Source organism: Myxine glutinosa, chromosome 2 (assembly GCF_964187855.1).
Source record: "Myxine glutinosa chromosome 2, kmMyxGlut1.1, whole genome shotgun sequence".
NCBI classification, from domain to species: Eukaryota; Metazoa; Chordata; class Myxini; order Myxiniformes; family Myxinidae; genus Myxine; species Myxine glutinosa.
In genome coordinates, this window is record NC_136262.1 from 121,047,016 (window position 1) to 121,063,895 (window position 16,880).

General features: G+C 46.9%; 1 protein-coding gene across 1 annotated transcript in view; it reads right to left on the reverse strand.

The window, feature by feature from the left end:
- LOC137422297 (receptor-type tyrosine-protein phosphatase delta-like) overlaps positions 1-16,880 on the reverse strand; it is a 130,879-nt gene that overhangs the window by 87,528 nt on the left and 26,471 nt on the right. Inside the window, exons 5-7 of the mRNA XM_078771586.1 lie at positions 8,076-8,148; positions 7,779-7,991; positions 3,294-3,451 (exon numbers count right to left, since the gene is read on the reverse strand). Coding sequence (XP_078627712.1) covers positions 3,294-3,451; positions 7,779-7,991; positions 8,076-8,148 — 444 coding nt within the window. The remainder of the gene's footprint in view (positions 1-3,293; positions 3,452-7,778; positions 7,992-8,075; positions 8,149-16,880) is intronic.

Here is a 16,880-nt window from a genome sequence, read left to right on the forward strand (position 1 = left end):
TCTCCGTGCTTTGTCCACCCAAGGTTTCTGCCAGGCTCAAACGGTCCACCATCAACCCCCTTCTGGTGAAACTACCTAAATCCAGGATCACTGGTCACCTCCACTCATTTACGCCTCTTTTCTCCTGCCTGTGGAACAAACTTCCACATTCTCTCTTCAATCTCATTCTTCCCTCTTAAGTCTTCAAGACAACTATTCACCACCATATTGGATCGTCCCCAATCCAAAACCATGATCTTTTCAACCCTCGTTAACCCCCTTAAGCTTCCAGTTTATTAATTCCTGAGAGTTTGTTTTTGCATCCATATTGTCCACCCCGTGCACCTTCCCCTACCCCGCATTCATCCCCACAGTCCCCTTATATGTCCAAGTCGCCCTCTGTTTTGTTCCTCATCGCTGTGATAGGTGTTTCCCACTTCTCCTTTTGTACACCGTCCCTCCTATTCCATCTCCAGGCGCTGCACGGCATCATTGCCGGCACCGAAAGCTTTTGGCACCCAGCGGGCGATGACACGCACTGAAAGGGCGTACTCAGTTTTCACTCCGTTTGTTTGTTTTATTGTTTGTCCAGGCAATATCTCATTCATCCTTTGAGCTGGGAGCTGAAATTTGGGCACAATACTGAACTAGAAAGCATCTGAAAATGCAAAGCCCATCTGCGTCCGTTTGTATAAAGATGTCTTCTTCTTCTTCTTCTTCTTCTGTATGCTCAAAATAACGACAACTGAATGAATGAATGAATGATCGTTTTAAGGCCATTTTCCCCGCTAGAGCAGGGGTTAGCCTTGCGGGCCCCATGACAATCATGGTTCCCTGTTTGAGGCAATGTTTTTATGGCCGGATGCCCTTCCTGGCGCCAACCCTTAGTCGCCTCTTACGATGCGCAGGGATACGGTGTACTTTTATAAACCGGGGTACACACCGGGAGAAAATATACTTTCTAAATAACAACAATAAAAATAACGACAACTGATTAAAAATAAAATACAAAATGAAAATTGATGATTTTATACAGCTTGTGCTCTGAGCTTTAGATCTAAAAAAAAAATCAGCTTCTTGCTTTTGATTGGTGAACCAATTCAGTGACCCAATATCCAAATTCTTTAAATTTCAGGTCAATCGGATGAAAATGGATGATTTTAAGTGATGCTGACCTTTGACCTTTTGACCAAATTATTAATTTGACTTCTCCATATTATCATAACTAGGGCATGCCCGTACTATATATATATCTAAAATTATATCCCCCCCCTCTATTTACATGAAATGGTTTGGTCCAAAGCGAACGGCTTGCGAGTACGGTGACAATCCCCCCCCTCTATTTACATGGAATGGTTTGGTCCAAAGCGAACGGCTTGCGAGTACGGTGACAATCCCCCCCCCCCCCCCTCTATTTACATGAAATGGTTTGGTCCAAAGCGAACGGCTTGCGGAGTTTGATAAAGAAATCGCCATAGCGTGCACAAACGCGCAGGAAAGCGAAAGAATCGCAAATTAGTTTTAATTAGTTTTAAAACATAGTTTAACGCCAACATAGTTTGCCAACGTGAAATAAATGAATACGCTCTCAAATGTGCCGTCCGAGGCAGAGTCTGTTCGCCACGTTCGGCACACGTGATAGCTCGCTGCTCTCTGATTGGTTGAATCGTTTTTTGGACATAGCTCGGTAACTACTTGTCCGATTAATATGAAACCTTGAAAAGGCACATCCTCGGGTCCCCAGCAATATACCTGGCAAGTTTCAAGTATATCGGACCCGTGGTTGTCAAGAAACAGCGGTCACAGACAAACACACAGACATACACACACACACACACACACACACACACACACACACACACACACACACACACACACACACACACACACACACACACACACACACACACACACACACACACACACACACACACACACACACACACACACACACACACACACACAGATTACTGGAATTATAGATAGATAAAGCTTTGGTGAAAATTCGACGACAAAACTTTAATGGTAAAAAAGTTACGACCCGGACAGGCGGACAGGCACACGGACACGCACGGGATTACAAAACCCCGTCTGTACACGGGACGGGCTTACAAGTGCTTTGGCAAAAACGGTATTTTTTTTTGGATGAATCAATTAATTGATTAATTACTCAATTGTTATCGAATTATGAATTACTTGTTTCTTTTCTTTCTCATCTGTGCATTATTTCAGGCACCTTTTGAGCAAAGAGTCTTTCTGTCTTCTACCTACTCCTCCCCGGCCTGGCTCCCCCTGCTCTGTCTGTCCCCCAAATATTCCTTCATGATGCACAAGATTGCCAGCAACCCTCTTCTGGTGAAACTACCAAAATCAAGACTGTCTGCTCACCTTCTTTCATTCCTCTTTTTTCAATCAAACACGACAGTGACCAAGTTATTTGGCTATAAAGGGTATTTTTGATTTATTGATTAATCACTTCATCGTTTAATTATTTACCCCTTCCCCTCCTCCCTGGGAGCCCCCATGATCCAAAATCGAAAAATCCGAAATCGGAAAATGTAAGGCCTGCGGGCCATAGAGTAGAAGTGCAGTATCGGGTTTCAGAGCAATCCGTTGGTAAGTAACGGACAAGTATGGATACGAAGTTTGGGGAGTAACCCTCTCCCACCCCCCCCCCCCCCCACCCTCCCCGGGAATCTTCATGATGCCAATCTAAAAATTGAAGCCTGAGCGATTGTGAGGGCTACTGTGTTGTATTCATGTGTCCAGCTTCAGAATAATCAACCGGGTGATAAGGGAGGAGAAGGAAAAATAGCAAAAGGTTAACAGACGGACCGACCGGACGAACAGACAGACATCCAGACATGAAGACCCATTTTATAAGTTAAACTCTTCGAGAATCCAGATTAGACGACCTAAAAAGGATACCATCTTCTATTGCCAAGCATATTCTATATGTGAGGCATGGGAAAATAAAGTGGTTTGAGGATCAGCTAAAAAACATTTTCAATAATCTTCAAAAACAGGAATGTCACCGAAGATCACCTCGGTAGCATCTCGAGTCCACAAACACCTTTCCAAAGAAAGAAGAAAGGAAATAGCAAAGCATGCCACCCAGACAACAAGCATCTGAAGTCTAGAGACAAATAATAGCGAAACACACAATGTTTGGATCTGACTCGCATACTAACGAAGACCTACAATGCAGACTTTCAATAAGGAAGTTGTTTTAGACAGGGCTAACACTAGAGTGAAAGAAACGAGACAAATGAGGTGAATGACCAACACTACCCAAGCATATAGAAAGCCGTTACCTTTTCAGATGAATTATTGTTGTAACCATGGCAATGATGAAAAGAACAGAGAGGACAGGACCCAACACCCACAGTTGACCTTGTGGTTGATTCCAGGTTTGGGTTGAAGTGGAAGCAAGACCAAGGGGAGAGGAAGGCGGGCTTACGATCAACTGCCTCTAGGGGAGGAATAAAATAGAAAGGTGTGAATGATTACAGGAGTCATACAGAGAGTTTTTCTTGAACACCCTTTCCACTTGTGAAGTTTATTTATTTTTACATTTTAAAACACACATCGACGTGATGGAAGACCATAACAGGGGGGCAGTGGATCACAGACAAAATGAGGGAAAGGGGTAACAGTGGGAGAACAACAAAATTATGCACTGCAGCACAGGAAGAGGAATTGTAAGAAAAGGTTGAGAACAAGGTCTAAGCGGATATATTAAAGCCACGTAGAAGATGTGAGAAAAACCACAAAGTAACGGAAGTAACGGTGGGCAGGCAGCAGCTTTAAAATCCTGTCGGGAAGAGCATGACACAGACTCATGAACAATCCCACAGGAGATAAAAGAGAGGAATCGAAGAATGGAGGTAAGCATTACATTTAACATTTAGACTTGGGGTTGGTAACAAGGAAAGGGATTCTGTCAGAACATACGTGATCTGGAGGAACAGGTGCTGGATGGTGGTGAGAGGGCAGGAGGAACAGGACTAGAATTAAAATTGGGAAAAGGATTTGCAAGGCCACCAATCTACCCAAGGTGAGCAATACGTAACATGTTGAGGACAGCAGAGGGAGGACTAGGCCATGCCTTAGAATTCTGAGGTGGAAGTCCCAAACATCGCTCTCATTCACAAGAAGGGTGCAAAACCAGATTCTGTCAACTCCAGACTAGTAAGAGAAGTCCAATAATAAGCAAAGTCAAGAAATCGCTCTTTGCTGTGAATGTCAAGTTAATCTTCTATTCAAACAACCTCGTCTTTGACAATCAGTTTCGATTCCACCCTGGTCGGTCAACTCGGGACATGCTGCTCTCCTCTCTCAGCAATGGTTGAAGGCCATAAATCTCATACAAGAGGTCAGCTTATATCTGCTGATCTGGAATTGATTAGATGCTGATCTGGTAAATGTAACATGTCTTTCAAATCTGGCAAATCACACTCTCAGCGTATTGCTTACAAAAGATTCCGTCTCTTGAACTTACACGTCTCACCCATGACCTCTCTTTGGACCGACTATAAAATCAACGAGCTGGCCTCCAAAGCCAGTCAGATTGCGCATCCTCCATCATTCCAATCAATTATTTGAAAAATCAGAACTACTCACAGTTTATAAGGCATTTGTGCAAGCTCAATGGAGTACTACTCGCCCTTGTGGACTGGTGCTCCGGCATCACACGTCTCTCCTGGATTTTGTAGAATCTAAAACTCTCAATGTTATTGGCATCTCCGGTGATGAGGCCAAAGCACAAGGCCTATTGCTCTCACACCACAAGGGTAGGTGGCTTCCGGTTTCAACCTCCTCTCTTCCGGTATAGCTCCCTCTGCTCCATGAACCTCCTCAGTTGCTCCAGGATGTACGCGTTCTTTCAGTAACTCCTTCCTGGTTAAAAACCCAAACTCAACATTTACCACACAACTCCACTCTTTCGTTCCTCATTTCACCCGTTTGTGGAACTGCTTTCTGGAGACGGTTCAATTGCACCCAAAGGCTTTAAAAGAAGGTGCGCAGCGACATCTCAAGTTGTCGCCCGTACCTTCCCACAATCCTTCCTATTATGCTATTTATGTACAAGTTCCTCCATGAGCTTTAGATCAACTTAAATTAACTAAATACAAACAAACAAGTATACAGTATATTGTTATAGTGTCCGGAGGTTCGAAATCCCGCTCTTGAACAACAAAAATGTTACGGCCCGAGGTTCGGGTCTACTACGAGTGGGTTAGCCTCCGTTCCCTCCCGAACTTACCGGACCTGCGGCTGCCGCGCACGAATAACTTCGTACTTCGGCAGGTTGCGAACCAGCAACAATGAACGCCAATTGGTCCGTCACACGGTAGTTTACCTGTACCACATGACGGTCCCAATCGGGGAACGTACCTACATACCTTCCCTCCAGCGGTGTACCACTTTCTTTTGTTCCTGGATGGAAATTTAGATGGCCGAGCAACAGTTGGTACCCGCCGGGTTAATGCAAATTTTGTTATGGCCGATCGTTACTCTGGGTGCAAGCAATGGCGGACCAATGGAAGAAAAGACATTCACGGACAGAGGAAAAGGAAACGTTTAACGATTTGATTTATTTACAAATATTTACAGTGTGATTATTCAATAGGAAAGAAAAAAGGAGAAGCAGGAACTTAGCTTATCCTATGCCTTATTACGATTACAACAAATAAACACTACATGGGCCCAGTACATATTCACGGGGGAGGGGGAGGGGAAAACTAACGTTGGAAACCTGTTAGCACAAAGGCCACAATGTTCCAGATACCTCTCCTCACAACGGCCTTTGTCCTGAGCTCACCAACAAACACCTGGCTGGCAAATGGCAGTCCCCAACACGAGCAGGTAATGGCGATCCCAGCATGGACAGGCAAGTGAGAAGTGTCGAGAACCTTGCAGAGTGAGTGCGTCAGGAACCGTGCAGAGCGAGTGCGTCGGGAATGTGCAGAGCGAGTGCGTCAGGAAGCGTGCAGAGCGAGTGCGTCGGGAACCGTGCAGGGCGAGTGCGTCGGGAACCGTGCAGGGCGAGTGCATCGGGAACTGTGCAGAGTGAGTGCGTCGGAAACCGTGCAAAGCGAGTGCATTGGGAACCGTGCAAAGCGAGTGCCAGGGACACGTGGAGTAAGCACGTCATGATCTCGTGCAGGGTAAAGAATACGTTGTGGCCTCGTGTAGAAAGTGAGTGTCGTGCACACGTGCACCGAGAGGGAGTCTGGCAGCCAGCAGAGAGCAATGAACACGTGAAAAACGAGCAAAGTCCAAGGCCTTTTGTCGTGTACATGTGCAGTGAGAGGAAGCAGGGAGAGTCCGGACAAGAGAGCAGTCGTGTGCAAGGTGAACAATGTCCAAATCCAAGAGAGTGAATCACGTGCAGAGGTCTTTGAGAGGGTCTGGCCTTGAGCGGATGCACACGTGCTGTGCCAATGGAATCCCAAAAGCCAAGAGAGTAATGTAGGCACATGCTAGGTCAACAATGTCCAAAAACCAAGAGAGAATAATCATGCAGGCACGTGCTGAGTGAACCTGGCAGAGAGCGAGAGAAAACACGTGTGCCAGGCCTTTTGTCAGGGCCATGACAAGGCGGTGGGGGCTGCTGTTCGAGGGTGTCTGGGCTCCCGATTGGTGGAGCCCGTCACTCCACCCCCTCAAACTTCCTCGAAGTTCCTCAGGCCCTGATTAGTGGGTTTGAAAATTCCCTGTCCACAAAATGCTGTTGCAGGCTTCCACTCTTGAGGCCTTTGGCCTGCCTTCTGTCCTTCAAGACTTTAAATCCATCTGTGGATGGAATATTTGTGCATCTGCCTGGTAAATTATCCCTTTATGAGTGGAGGGCCTGTCTTTCCCTTCCTCAATGCATAAATGCACCTGTATGGTGGTTGCCATTACTTCTCAGCGGTTTCCCAAAACCACAACAATATGAAGAATTTGGAGAATTGCAAAGATGAGGGCAACCCCATTAGCCTGAGCTAACCCGCATTCTTACTTGCACGTTGCTGCGTTTCCTTCCTCTAGTCTCTCCAGTTTCCTGTTCACTCATTCCCTTGCTTGTGCTCCACTGTAACCCCATTCCTATCAATACATTTCCTTTTTATCCTCTAGGTTTTGCAACAATCCTTTATAGTGCATCATCATATACAAACGTGCAAACTCCCACACTCCCTTCAATCCCTCTCCTCCCTCCAGGTCTTTAAAACAGCTGTTCACCACCATCTCTTATCTTCCCCCATCCATAACCTTGATCTTTTCTACCCCCACTAATTCACCCCAGATCCACCTTGTTTGAAATTCCAACTTATTTCCTGGAAATCCTGGCAGTGTCCATATGTTTATACCTCTCCCACCCCCCCCCCCCTTCACATGCCTCCCCCCCTTCACATGCCTCCCCCCCTTCACATGCCTCCCCCCCAAAGCCCTCTCCCTCCCACAGATCTCTCCATGTCTCCATGTCTCTCGGTCCCTGCTCTCAAATGTTGTGTTTGTGTCCTTCCCCCTCTCTCCCCATCTTGTCTACCGCTCCCGATGTTATTTGTTTTATGTGTCTGTTTGTCTTTCTGTGTGATTAATGTTCGCTCTTTCACGAGCCTCGATCTTGTATACAAAAAACCAAAAAAAAAAAAAAAAAAAAAAAACCAAAAAAAACCCTGTATTTCATTAAATAATACTCCATATTCAGGAAAAACTTTGTGACATATACACACAAATGCATTTTATTGTTGATATTGACAGAATATTTAGAAAAATCTTCACACCAAGTGTTTGATTTGTGATAACCTCACCGGTTGAGTGTCCAGTACAGCCGTACAGAAAACTTGACAGGGAAGGGTTAACGTAGAGAGACGCTCATTGAAATAACCACCGTAATCTCTCTCATTTCCGAGAGAGAAAGACGTCGGGAAGTGATCGAGTTGAGCGGCGATGGTGATGGAGTGCCGTGGAGAGCGTCTGAGCCGAGAGGCATCAAGTACAGTAGACAGACCGTCGACAAGAATCTGATTAAAATAAGGACAAATTAAATAATGATGAGAACAATAAATCTACCAGAGTTCAGGTATCACCCCCAAAACCCTCCTTACCTCTTGCAAGTTGATATTATCTGGAGAAATATTCTTTGTTGTTTCAAATGGAACAAGTACAATGTAGACGGCTCTGCGTGAAAGAAGAATGGATTTAGGAAAATCAATGCATTGTTGGAAAAATCTACAGATAAACCGTCAGGCACTTTGGCATATTGCTGGGAGGCCGGGGATGGAGGGGGGTTTCACTTCTCCCATAAGGTGCCATAAGATGGACCAGGGGATTATTATTCGACTACACGTATCAATTTGGCCTAGCAATATAGTACAGTAATGTCACGCCATGTTTAACACTTCTCATGAACTTTGTTATAATGAACAGAACTTTGCATGCACAAACCATTTAAACGAATTTCAAGTAAACATGATCAACAGTAAAATATAGAATTACATACAGTATTATGTTATGGTATGGTATTACGTGAATTATGTAAAGGAATGTATGGAGACAAAAGGTCTGAAGGTGAATATCAGAAAGATGAAGGTGATGGCAAGTGGTAAAGCATGTAGTGAGGTGGAAAGAACTGGGAAGTGGCCGTGTGCTGTGTGCAGGAAGGGTGTCGGAGTGAACTCAATTCAATGTACAACGTGCGCTGAGTGGGTTCATCAAAAATGTAGTGGTTTGAGAGGGTCATTAACCAGTGTGGCAGCTACATTCAAGTGAAAGGTGTGCACAGAGGGAGCTGCAGAGGGAGGAAATGTTGAGTTGGATCTTGGAGACAGCCTGAGGCTGGAAGGTGTGAAAACATTTTGTTACCTAGGAGACATGCTGAATGGAGAAGGTGGATCAGACTCGGCAACGGTTGCTCGAGTGAGATGTGCATGGAAGAAGTTTCGGGAACTGAGTAGCGTGCTGACGAGGAGGGGAGTGTCGTTGAAGCTGAAGGGAAAGGTGTTTGCTGCATGTGTGAGAAGTGTTATGATTTATGGGAGCGAGACATGGGTAATGAACGTAGAGCAGCAACGAAGGCTGGAAAGGGTGGAAATGCGAATGGTTCGGTGGATGTGCAGAGTATCGTTGAGAGAGAGGAAGACAAATGATGAATTGTGAAAGATGATGGGAATAGAGCCTGTGATTAATGCTGTGAAGAGAAACAGGTTGAGATGGTTTGGTCATGTGTTGAGGAAGGATGAAAGTGACTGGTAGAAAGGAATGATGGAAATGAATGTAGAAGGACGTAGAGGATGGGGAAGACCAAGAAAGACTTGGCTAGAGGTGGTGAAGAAGAAATGCGGGCAAAGGGGGTCAACAAGGGGAGATGCAGAAAATAGGGCAAAATGGAGAAGATTGTCATGGGGCCCGCAAGGCTAACCCCCACTCTAACAGGGAAAATGGCCTTAAAATGCCTGTTGTATACAGTATTATGTTATTTTTTTAGGACAGTAAATCAAAATCCATCGAGACAGAAAAATCAAGTGAAACTATTTGGCTTATTCATTCAGTGTTAGTAGAGCTGAACTACAACTGCAGTCAAACCATGTACAAGTTGAAATGTACAAGTTTTTGGCAAGGCCACAGCAGAACGTCATCATGGCCTCGTACTTACTGTTTTGGGATAGGCGGATGGTTGGCTGGGAATAGTCTCTGTATGACAAATTTCTGATACGCTGACCAATCCTTGGAACTAGCTTAGAGATGGGCCAGTGAGTGGGGTTCAGCTATTATTAGTGGATCTGGTTTGCTGTCTGATTCCAGCAATTTATGTTCAAAAAAGAACTTTAAAATGGTTACAATCCACAGTAGTGGGTACAAAGGGGGAGAAATCAGAGGACTTCAGAAGACTGTTCATGGTAGAGAAAAGATGCCAAGGATTATGTCGCCGCTATCTATCTGGGTGGTGTAGAAGAAGAAACTGGGTGGCAGAGTAATATGACTGATGTTCTTCAAAAGATGGACGGTCGAGAGTGAGGCCTGACTTTCTTCACCTGACACCCAGGGACTTCATGTCGGTATGATGCGTTATTTATCTACAGCTTCCAATGGTCGAAAATTATTTATTTTATGATACATCTTGCTTTTTCGGATCCACAAAGTTACAATCATGATGAAAAAAAATTGAAAATGAGAAACTAAGTTTCATGTTGAATTGATAATAGCCTCTGAAGACTAGATTTTTTTTGTATTTTTTTTTTTTTGTATACAAGATCGAGGCTCGTGAAAGAGCGAACATTAATCACACAGAAAGACAAACCGACACATAAAACATATAACATAGGGAGCGGTAGACAAGATGGGGAGAGAGGGGGAAGGACACAAACACAACATTTGAGAGCAGGGACCGAGAGACATGGAGACATCGAGAGATCTGAGAGAGGGCGAGGGCTTTGGGGGGGGGGGGGGCGTGGGAAGGGGGCAGTGGGAGAGGTATAAAACATATGGACACTGCCAGGACTTCCAGGAAAGAAGTTGGAATTTCAAACAAGGTGGATCTGGGGTGAATTAGCGGGGGTAGAAAAGATCAAGGTTTTGGATGGGGGAAGATAAGAGATGGTGGTGAACAGCTGTTTTAAAGACCTGGAGGGAGGAGTGGGATTGAAGGGAGTGAGGGAGTTTGTTCCAGAGGCGGGAGAAAAGAGGCATGAAAGAGTGAAGGTGAGCGGAGAGCCGAGATTTCGGCAGTTTAACCATCAGAGGGTTGCTGGCAGATCTTGTGCGACCTGTAGGAATATTTGGGGGACAGAGCACAGAGAGAGCTGGGGGTGCAAGGCCGGAGAGGAGTCGGTAGAAGACAGAAAGACCACCTACCTGCCTGCGGTGAGTGAGTGAAAGGCCCTCAGAGATAGCTTCATCGCGGGAGATTCCAATAATTCTGAAAGCTTTGGTTTCAACAGCGTGAAGCCGAGCTAGGTGTGAGGCAGGAGCACCGGCCCATAGGGGAGAACAGTATTCCATTGAGCTGCGGATGAAAGCCTTGTATGTGGTGAGGAGCTCAGGTGTGCCGAGGAAGGACTTCGCACGACGGAGGATGCCCAGTCGGCGACTGGCTTTGGAGGCCAGCTTGGAAATGTGGTTTTCCCAAGAAAGATCATGGCAGATAGTGAGACCCAAAATCTTGAGCGACAGAACTTCTTGGAGAGGATTGTTGAGAAAGTAGATGGGAGGGTTGTCCAGTCGATCTTTTCGGAGAGACATAGTAAGAGTGTGAGATTTGTCAGGATTGAAAGACATGTTCCACTTGTTTGACCAGTCTGTGATTTTGTCCAGGTCTTCAGAGAGTGAGGAGGCAGCAGACTGCCGATCTGAGGGAAGAGGAATGGAGTGACAGAGAGTAGAGTCGTCAGCAAAGAGATAGAGAGGATTTTCGAGAGAGTCAGAGAGATCATTGATGAAGACCAGAAAAAGCACAGGGCCCAGAACACTGCCTTGGGGAACTCCAGCCTGAACAGGAAGAGGAGATGAGAGAAACCCATTCAGGGCCACACGTTGACGACGACTAGAGAGGAAGTCCGCCAGCCATGCGTGGAGATTTCCATGGATACCAAAGGAGGAGAGTTTGGTGAGCAGAGCGGGGTGCCAGACCGTGTCGAAGGCACGTGATATGTCGAGGGAGACAGCTCTAATTTCCTGTTTGGCATTGAGGACCTCCATCCATTGTTGAGACAGCAGAAGCAGCATGTCCAGAGTAGAGTGACCTGGTCTGAAACCAAATTGATGATCAGAGATCAAGCCATTGGAGAAGAGGAAAGATTTCATATCAGAAGCAATGATGGATTCCATGACTTTGCTGATAATTGGGAGAAGGCTGATTGGTCTGTAGTTGCTAGGATCTGTTTTTGCACCTTTTTTGTGCAAAGCGGTGATGTTGGCTGATTTCCAAGCAGATGGCAGTTGACCTTGAGCAAAAGAGAGGGTGAAGAGAACAGAGAGAGGGTGAGATAGAGCAGCAGAGCAGGATTTTAGGACCCGTGGGCTGATGCCGTCGGGTCCAGTTGCAGAATCAGAGTCGAGGGTTGACAGAAACTTTTCCACCTTGTCAGGAGGAAAGGACACGGAGTCCAGGAGCAGCAGGGTACGACTGGGTATGGTGGGTACAGAGAGGGATGGGTTTGGGACACAAGATTTAGAGGCAAACACAGAGTTGAGGCATTCAGCTTTTTCACGTGCGGAGTCAGCTGTGTAGCCGTTTGAGGTAAGGGAGGGGATGGAGGGGGAACAAACACCAGAAACGGATTTGACCAGACGCCACCAGGATTTGGAAGAGGGAGACAGATAAGAGAGTTCGGTCTTGAGAACGGAGAGATATTGTTTCCTGGCTCTCCTGAGGGTGGACACACACTTGTTTCGGGCTTTGTGAAAGGAAATGAGATTTCCTTCCGTTGGATTTGCTTTCCAGGAGACGAAGGCAAGTTGTTTCTGGGCAACAGCCTCACCACAAGATTCCGTGTACCATGGACGGGAGGAAGGGTATGACAACTGAAGACGAGATGGGATAAATCTGTGCATGAGAGAGAGCAATTTACTTTGGAAGAATTCCCAGGATGAGTTGATGTCAGAGGTGGTAGAGATGGGAGACCAGTCCAGATGATTGATGGCTGCTTGAAGACCGTGCCAGTTGGCCTGAGTGAAATGCCAGACTCGTCGACGCTGAGCAGGCTCCCTGAGGATGGTCAGAGAGATGTCCACTTTAACAAGGACATGATCAGATGTTCCGATCGGAGCAGAAGAAGAGCAGCAGACATTTTCAGGGAAGTTAGTCATAACCAAGTCCAGAAGAGAAGATGTTCCGTTGACTGAGATCCGGGTCGGGAAATTGACAGATTGTGTCAGTCCCAGTGAGTCGCAGAAGTCCTTTGCTGAGGAGCCATGGCTGGTGAGAGAGGTACCCACACCCAGCCAACTGGCATGATGACAGTTGAAATCACCACATATGAGGAAGAGAGAGTTGGGATGAGTAGATAGAAGTTGGTCCATATCATCAGACAGCGAGATGTAGATGGAATCATCACTGTTTGGTGGACGGTACAACACACATATGAACAAGAGGTGGGAGCGAAGGGGAAGCCGTAGCCAGAGGTATTCCTGGGGGTGAGGTGGAGAGAGTGCAGTGCAGGGCGAGTGAGGAAGAGAGTTTTTGATAAAGATAGCAACCCCGCCTCCAGGACGAGGCTCAGGTCTATCATACCGGAGGAGGGAGTAGCCCGGGAGAGATACTATGGAATCAGAGACATCATAAAGGAGGAAAGTTTCTGTTAAGCAGATCACGTCTGGTTTGACAGAAGCAACCTGTATGGAGAGATCGGTTAAGTTTGAACGAAGGCCCCGGATGTTTGAGGTCCATACCGTTAATGAAGAGGAAGGGGGAGCATCAGATACAGAACAGGGGGGAGGAGGGGTAGGGTAAGATGTGGAAGAGGTGGAAGAGGTAGGGAGAGCTGTTGAAGGTGTGTCAGAGATTTCAGAATAGCTCGGAGAAAGGGAAGGATGGGGCGGACAAAAGGTTTGATGGTGATTGGGTGAGCCACAATGAGGTGTTATTTGAGGAGGGGGAAGATTCCAATAATTCTGAAAGCTTTGGTTTCAATAGCGTGAAGCCGAGCTAGGTGTGAGGCAGGAGCACCGGCCCAAAGGGGAGAACAGCATTCCATTGAGCTGCGGATGAAAGCCTTGTATGTGGTGAGGAGCTCAGGTGTGCCGAGGAAGGACTTCGCACGACGGAGAATGCCCAGTCGGCGACTGGCTTTGGAGGCCAGCTTGGAAATGTGGTTTTCCCAAGAAAGATCATGGCAGATAGTGAGACCCAAAAGCTTGAGCGACAGAACTTCTTGGAGAGGATTGTTGAGAAAGTAGATGGGAGGGTTGTCCAGTCGATCTTTTCGGAGAGACATAGTAAGAGTGTGAGATTTGTCAGGATTGAAAGACATGTTCCACTTGTTTGACCAGTCTGTGATTTTGTCCAAGTCTTCAGAGAGTGAGGAGGCTGCAGACTGCCGATCTGAGGGAAGAGGCATGGAGCGGCAGAGAGTGGAGTCATCAGCAAAGAGAAAGAGAGGATTTTCAAGAGAGTCAGAGAGATCATTGATGAAGACCAGAAAAAGCACAGGGCCGAGAACACTGCCTTGGGGAACTCCAGCCTGAACAGGAAGAGGAGATGAGAGAAACCCATTCAGGGCCACACATTGACGACGACTAGAGAGGAAGTCCGCCAGCCATGCGTGGAGATTTCCATGGATACCAAAGGAGAGTTTGGTGAGCAGAGCGGGGTGCCAGACCGTATCGAAGGCACGTGATATGTCGAGGGAGACAGCTCTAATTTCCTGTTTGGCATTGAGGACCTCCATCCATTATTGAGACAGCAGAAGCAGCATGTCCAGAGTAGAGTGACCTGGTCTGAAACCAAATTGATGATCAGAGATCAAGCCATTGGAGAAGAGGAAAGATTTCATATCCGAAGCAATGATGGATTCCATGACTTTGCTGATAATTGGGAGAAGGCTGATTGGTCTGTAATTGCTAGGATCTGATTTTGCACCTTTTTGTGCAAAGCGGTGATGTTGGCTGATTTCCAAGCAGATGGCAGTTGACCTTGAGCAAAAGAGAGGGTGAAGAGAACAGAGAGAGGGTGAGATAGAGCGGCAGAGCAGGATTTTAGGACCCGTGAGCTGATGCCGTCGGGTCCAGTTGCAGAATCAGAGTCGAGGGTTGACAGAAACTTTTCCACCTTGTCAGGAGGAAAGGACACAGAGTCCAGGAGCAGCTGGGTACGACTGGGTATGGTGGGTACAGAGAGGGATGGGTTTGGGACACAAGATTTAGAGGCAAACACAGAGTTGAGGCATTCAGCTTTTTCATGTGCGGAGTCGGCTGTGTAGCCGTTTGAGGTAAGGGAGGGGATGGAGGGGGAACAAACACCAGAAACGGATTTGACCACACGCCACCAGGATTTGGAAGAGGGAGACAGATAAGAGAGTTCGGTCTTGAGAACGGAGAGATATTGTTTCCTGGCTCTCCTGAGGGTGGACACACACTTGTTTCGGGCTTTGTAAAAGGAAATGAGATTTCCTTCCGTTGGATTTGCTTTCCAGGAGACGAAGGCAAGTTGTTTCTGGGCAACAGCCTCACCACAAGATTCCGTGTACCATGGACGGGAGGAAGGGTATGACAACTGAAGACAAGATGGGATAAATCTGTGCATGAGAGAGAGCAATTTACTTTGGAAGAATTCCCAGGATGAGTTGATGTCAGAGGTGGTAGAGATGGGAGACCAGTCCAGATGATTGATGGCTGCTTGAAGACCGTGCCAGTTGGCCTGAGTGAAATGCCAGACTCGTCGACGCTGAGCAGGCTCCCTGAGGATGGTCAGAGAGATGTCCACTTTAACAAGGACATGATCAGATGATCCGATTGGAGCAGAAGAAGAGCAGCAGACATTTTCAGCGAGGTTAGTCATAACCAAGTCCAGAAGAGAAGATGCTCCGTTGACTGAGATCCGGGTCGGGAAATTGACAGTTTGTGTCAGTCCCAGTGAGTCGCAGAAGTCCTTTGCTGAGGAGCCATGGCTGGTGAGAGAGGGACCCACACCCAGCCAACTGGCATGATGACAGTTGAAATCACCACATATGAGGAAGAGAGAGTTGGGATGAGTAGACAGAAGTTGGTCCATATTATCAGACAGCGAGATGTAGATGGAGTCATCACTGTTTGGTGGACGGTACAACACACATATGAACAAGAGGTGGGAGCGAAGGGGAAGCCGTAGCCAGAGGTATTCCTGGGGGTGAGGTGGACAGAGTGCAGTGCAGGGCGAGTGAGGAAGAGAGTTTTTGATAAAGATAGCAACCCCACCTCCAGGACGAGGCTCAGGTCTATCATACCGGAGGAGGGAGTAACCCGGGAGAGATACTAAGGAATCGGAGACATCATGAAGGAGGAAAGTTTCTGTTAAGCAGATCACGTCTGGTTTGACAGAAGCAACCTGTATGGAGAGATCAGTTAAGTTTGAACGAAGGCCCCGGATGTTTGAGGTCCATACCGTTAATGAAGAGGAAGGGGGAGCATCGGATACAGAACAGGGGGGAGGAGGGGTAGGGTAAGATGTGGAAGAGGTGGAAGAGGTAGGGAGAGCTGTTGAAGGTGTGTCAGAGATTTCAGAATAGCTCGGAGAAAGGGAAGGATGGGGCAGACAAAAGCTTTGATGGTGATTGGGTGAGGCACAATGGGGTGTTATTTGAGGAGGGGGAAGAGCGAGGCAGAAGGTTGGGGGAGATGGAGGTGAGAGTTGGAAGAGGGAAGAAGCGGGGAGGATGCTTTGAGGAGGGGGAGTGAGAGGGGGGAAATTGAGAAGAAATAAGGGTGGGGAGATTTGAAGGGGAGGGACAAGGGGGGAGTTTGGGAGGGAAGGGACAAGGGGAGGGATTTGAAAGGGATGGGTGATTTTTTTTTTGTATACTGAATCGAGGCTCGTGAAAGAGCTAACATTTACTTCACAAACAAATCGACCAGACAAACAAAATACACAAAAAGAGGGAGCGGAAGACAAGATGGGGAGAAAAGGGGAAGCACACAAACACAACATCCGAGAGCAGGGAGATGTGTGGAAGGGAGAGGGCCAGGGGGGAAGAGGTATGGGAAGGGGGGGGGGGGGGGAGGTTGAAGTATAAAGCACAAGGACACCAAGGACTTCCAGGACAGAAGTTGGTATTTCAAAAAGTGGAATTGGGGTGAAATTAGCGGGGGTAGAAAAGATCAAGGTTTTGGATGCGGGAAGATAAGAGATGGTGGTGAACAGCTGTTTTAAAGACTTGGAGGGTGGAGTGGGATTGAAGAGAGTGAGGGAGTTTGTTCCAGAGGCGGGAGAAAAGAGGAAT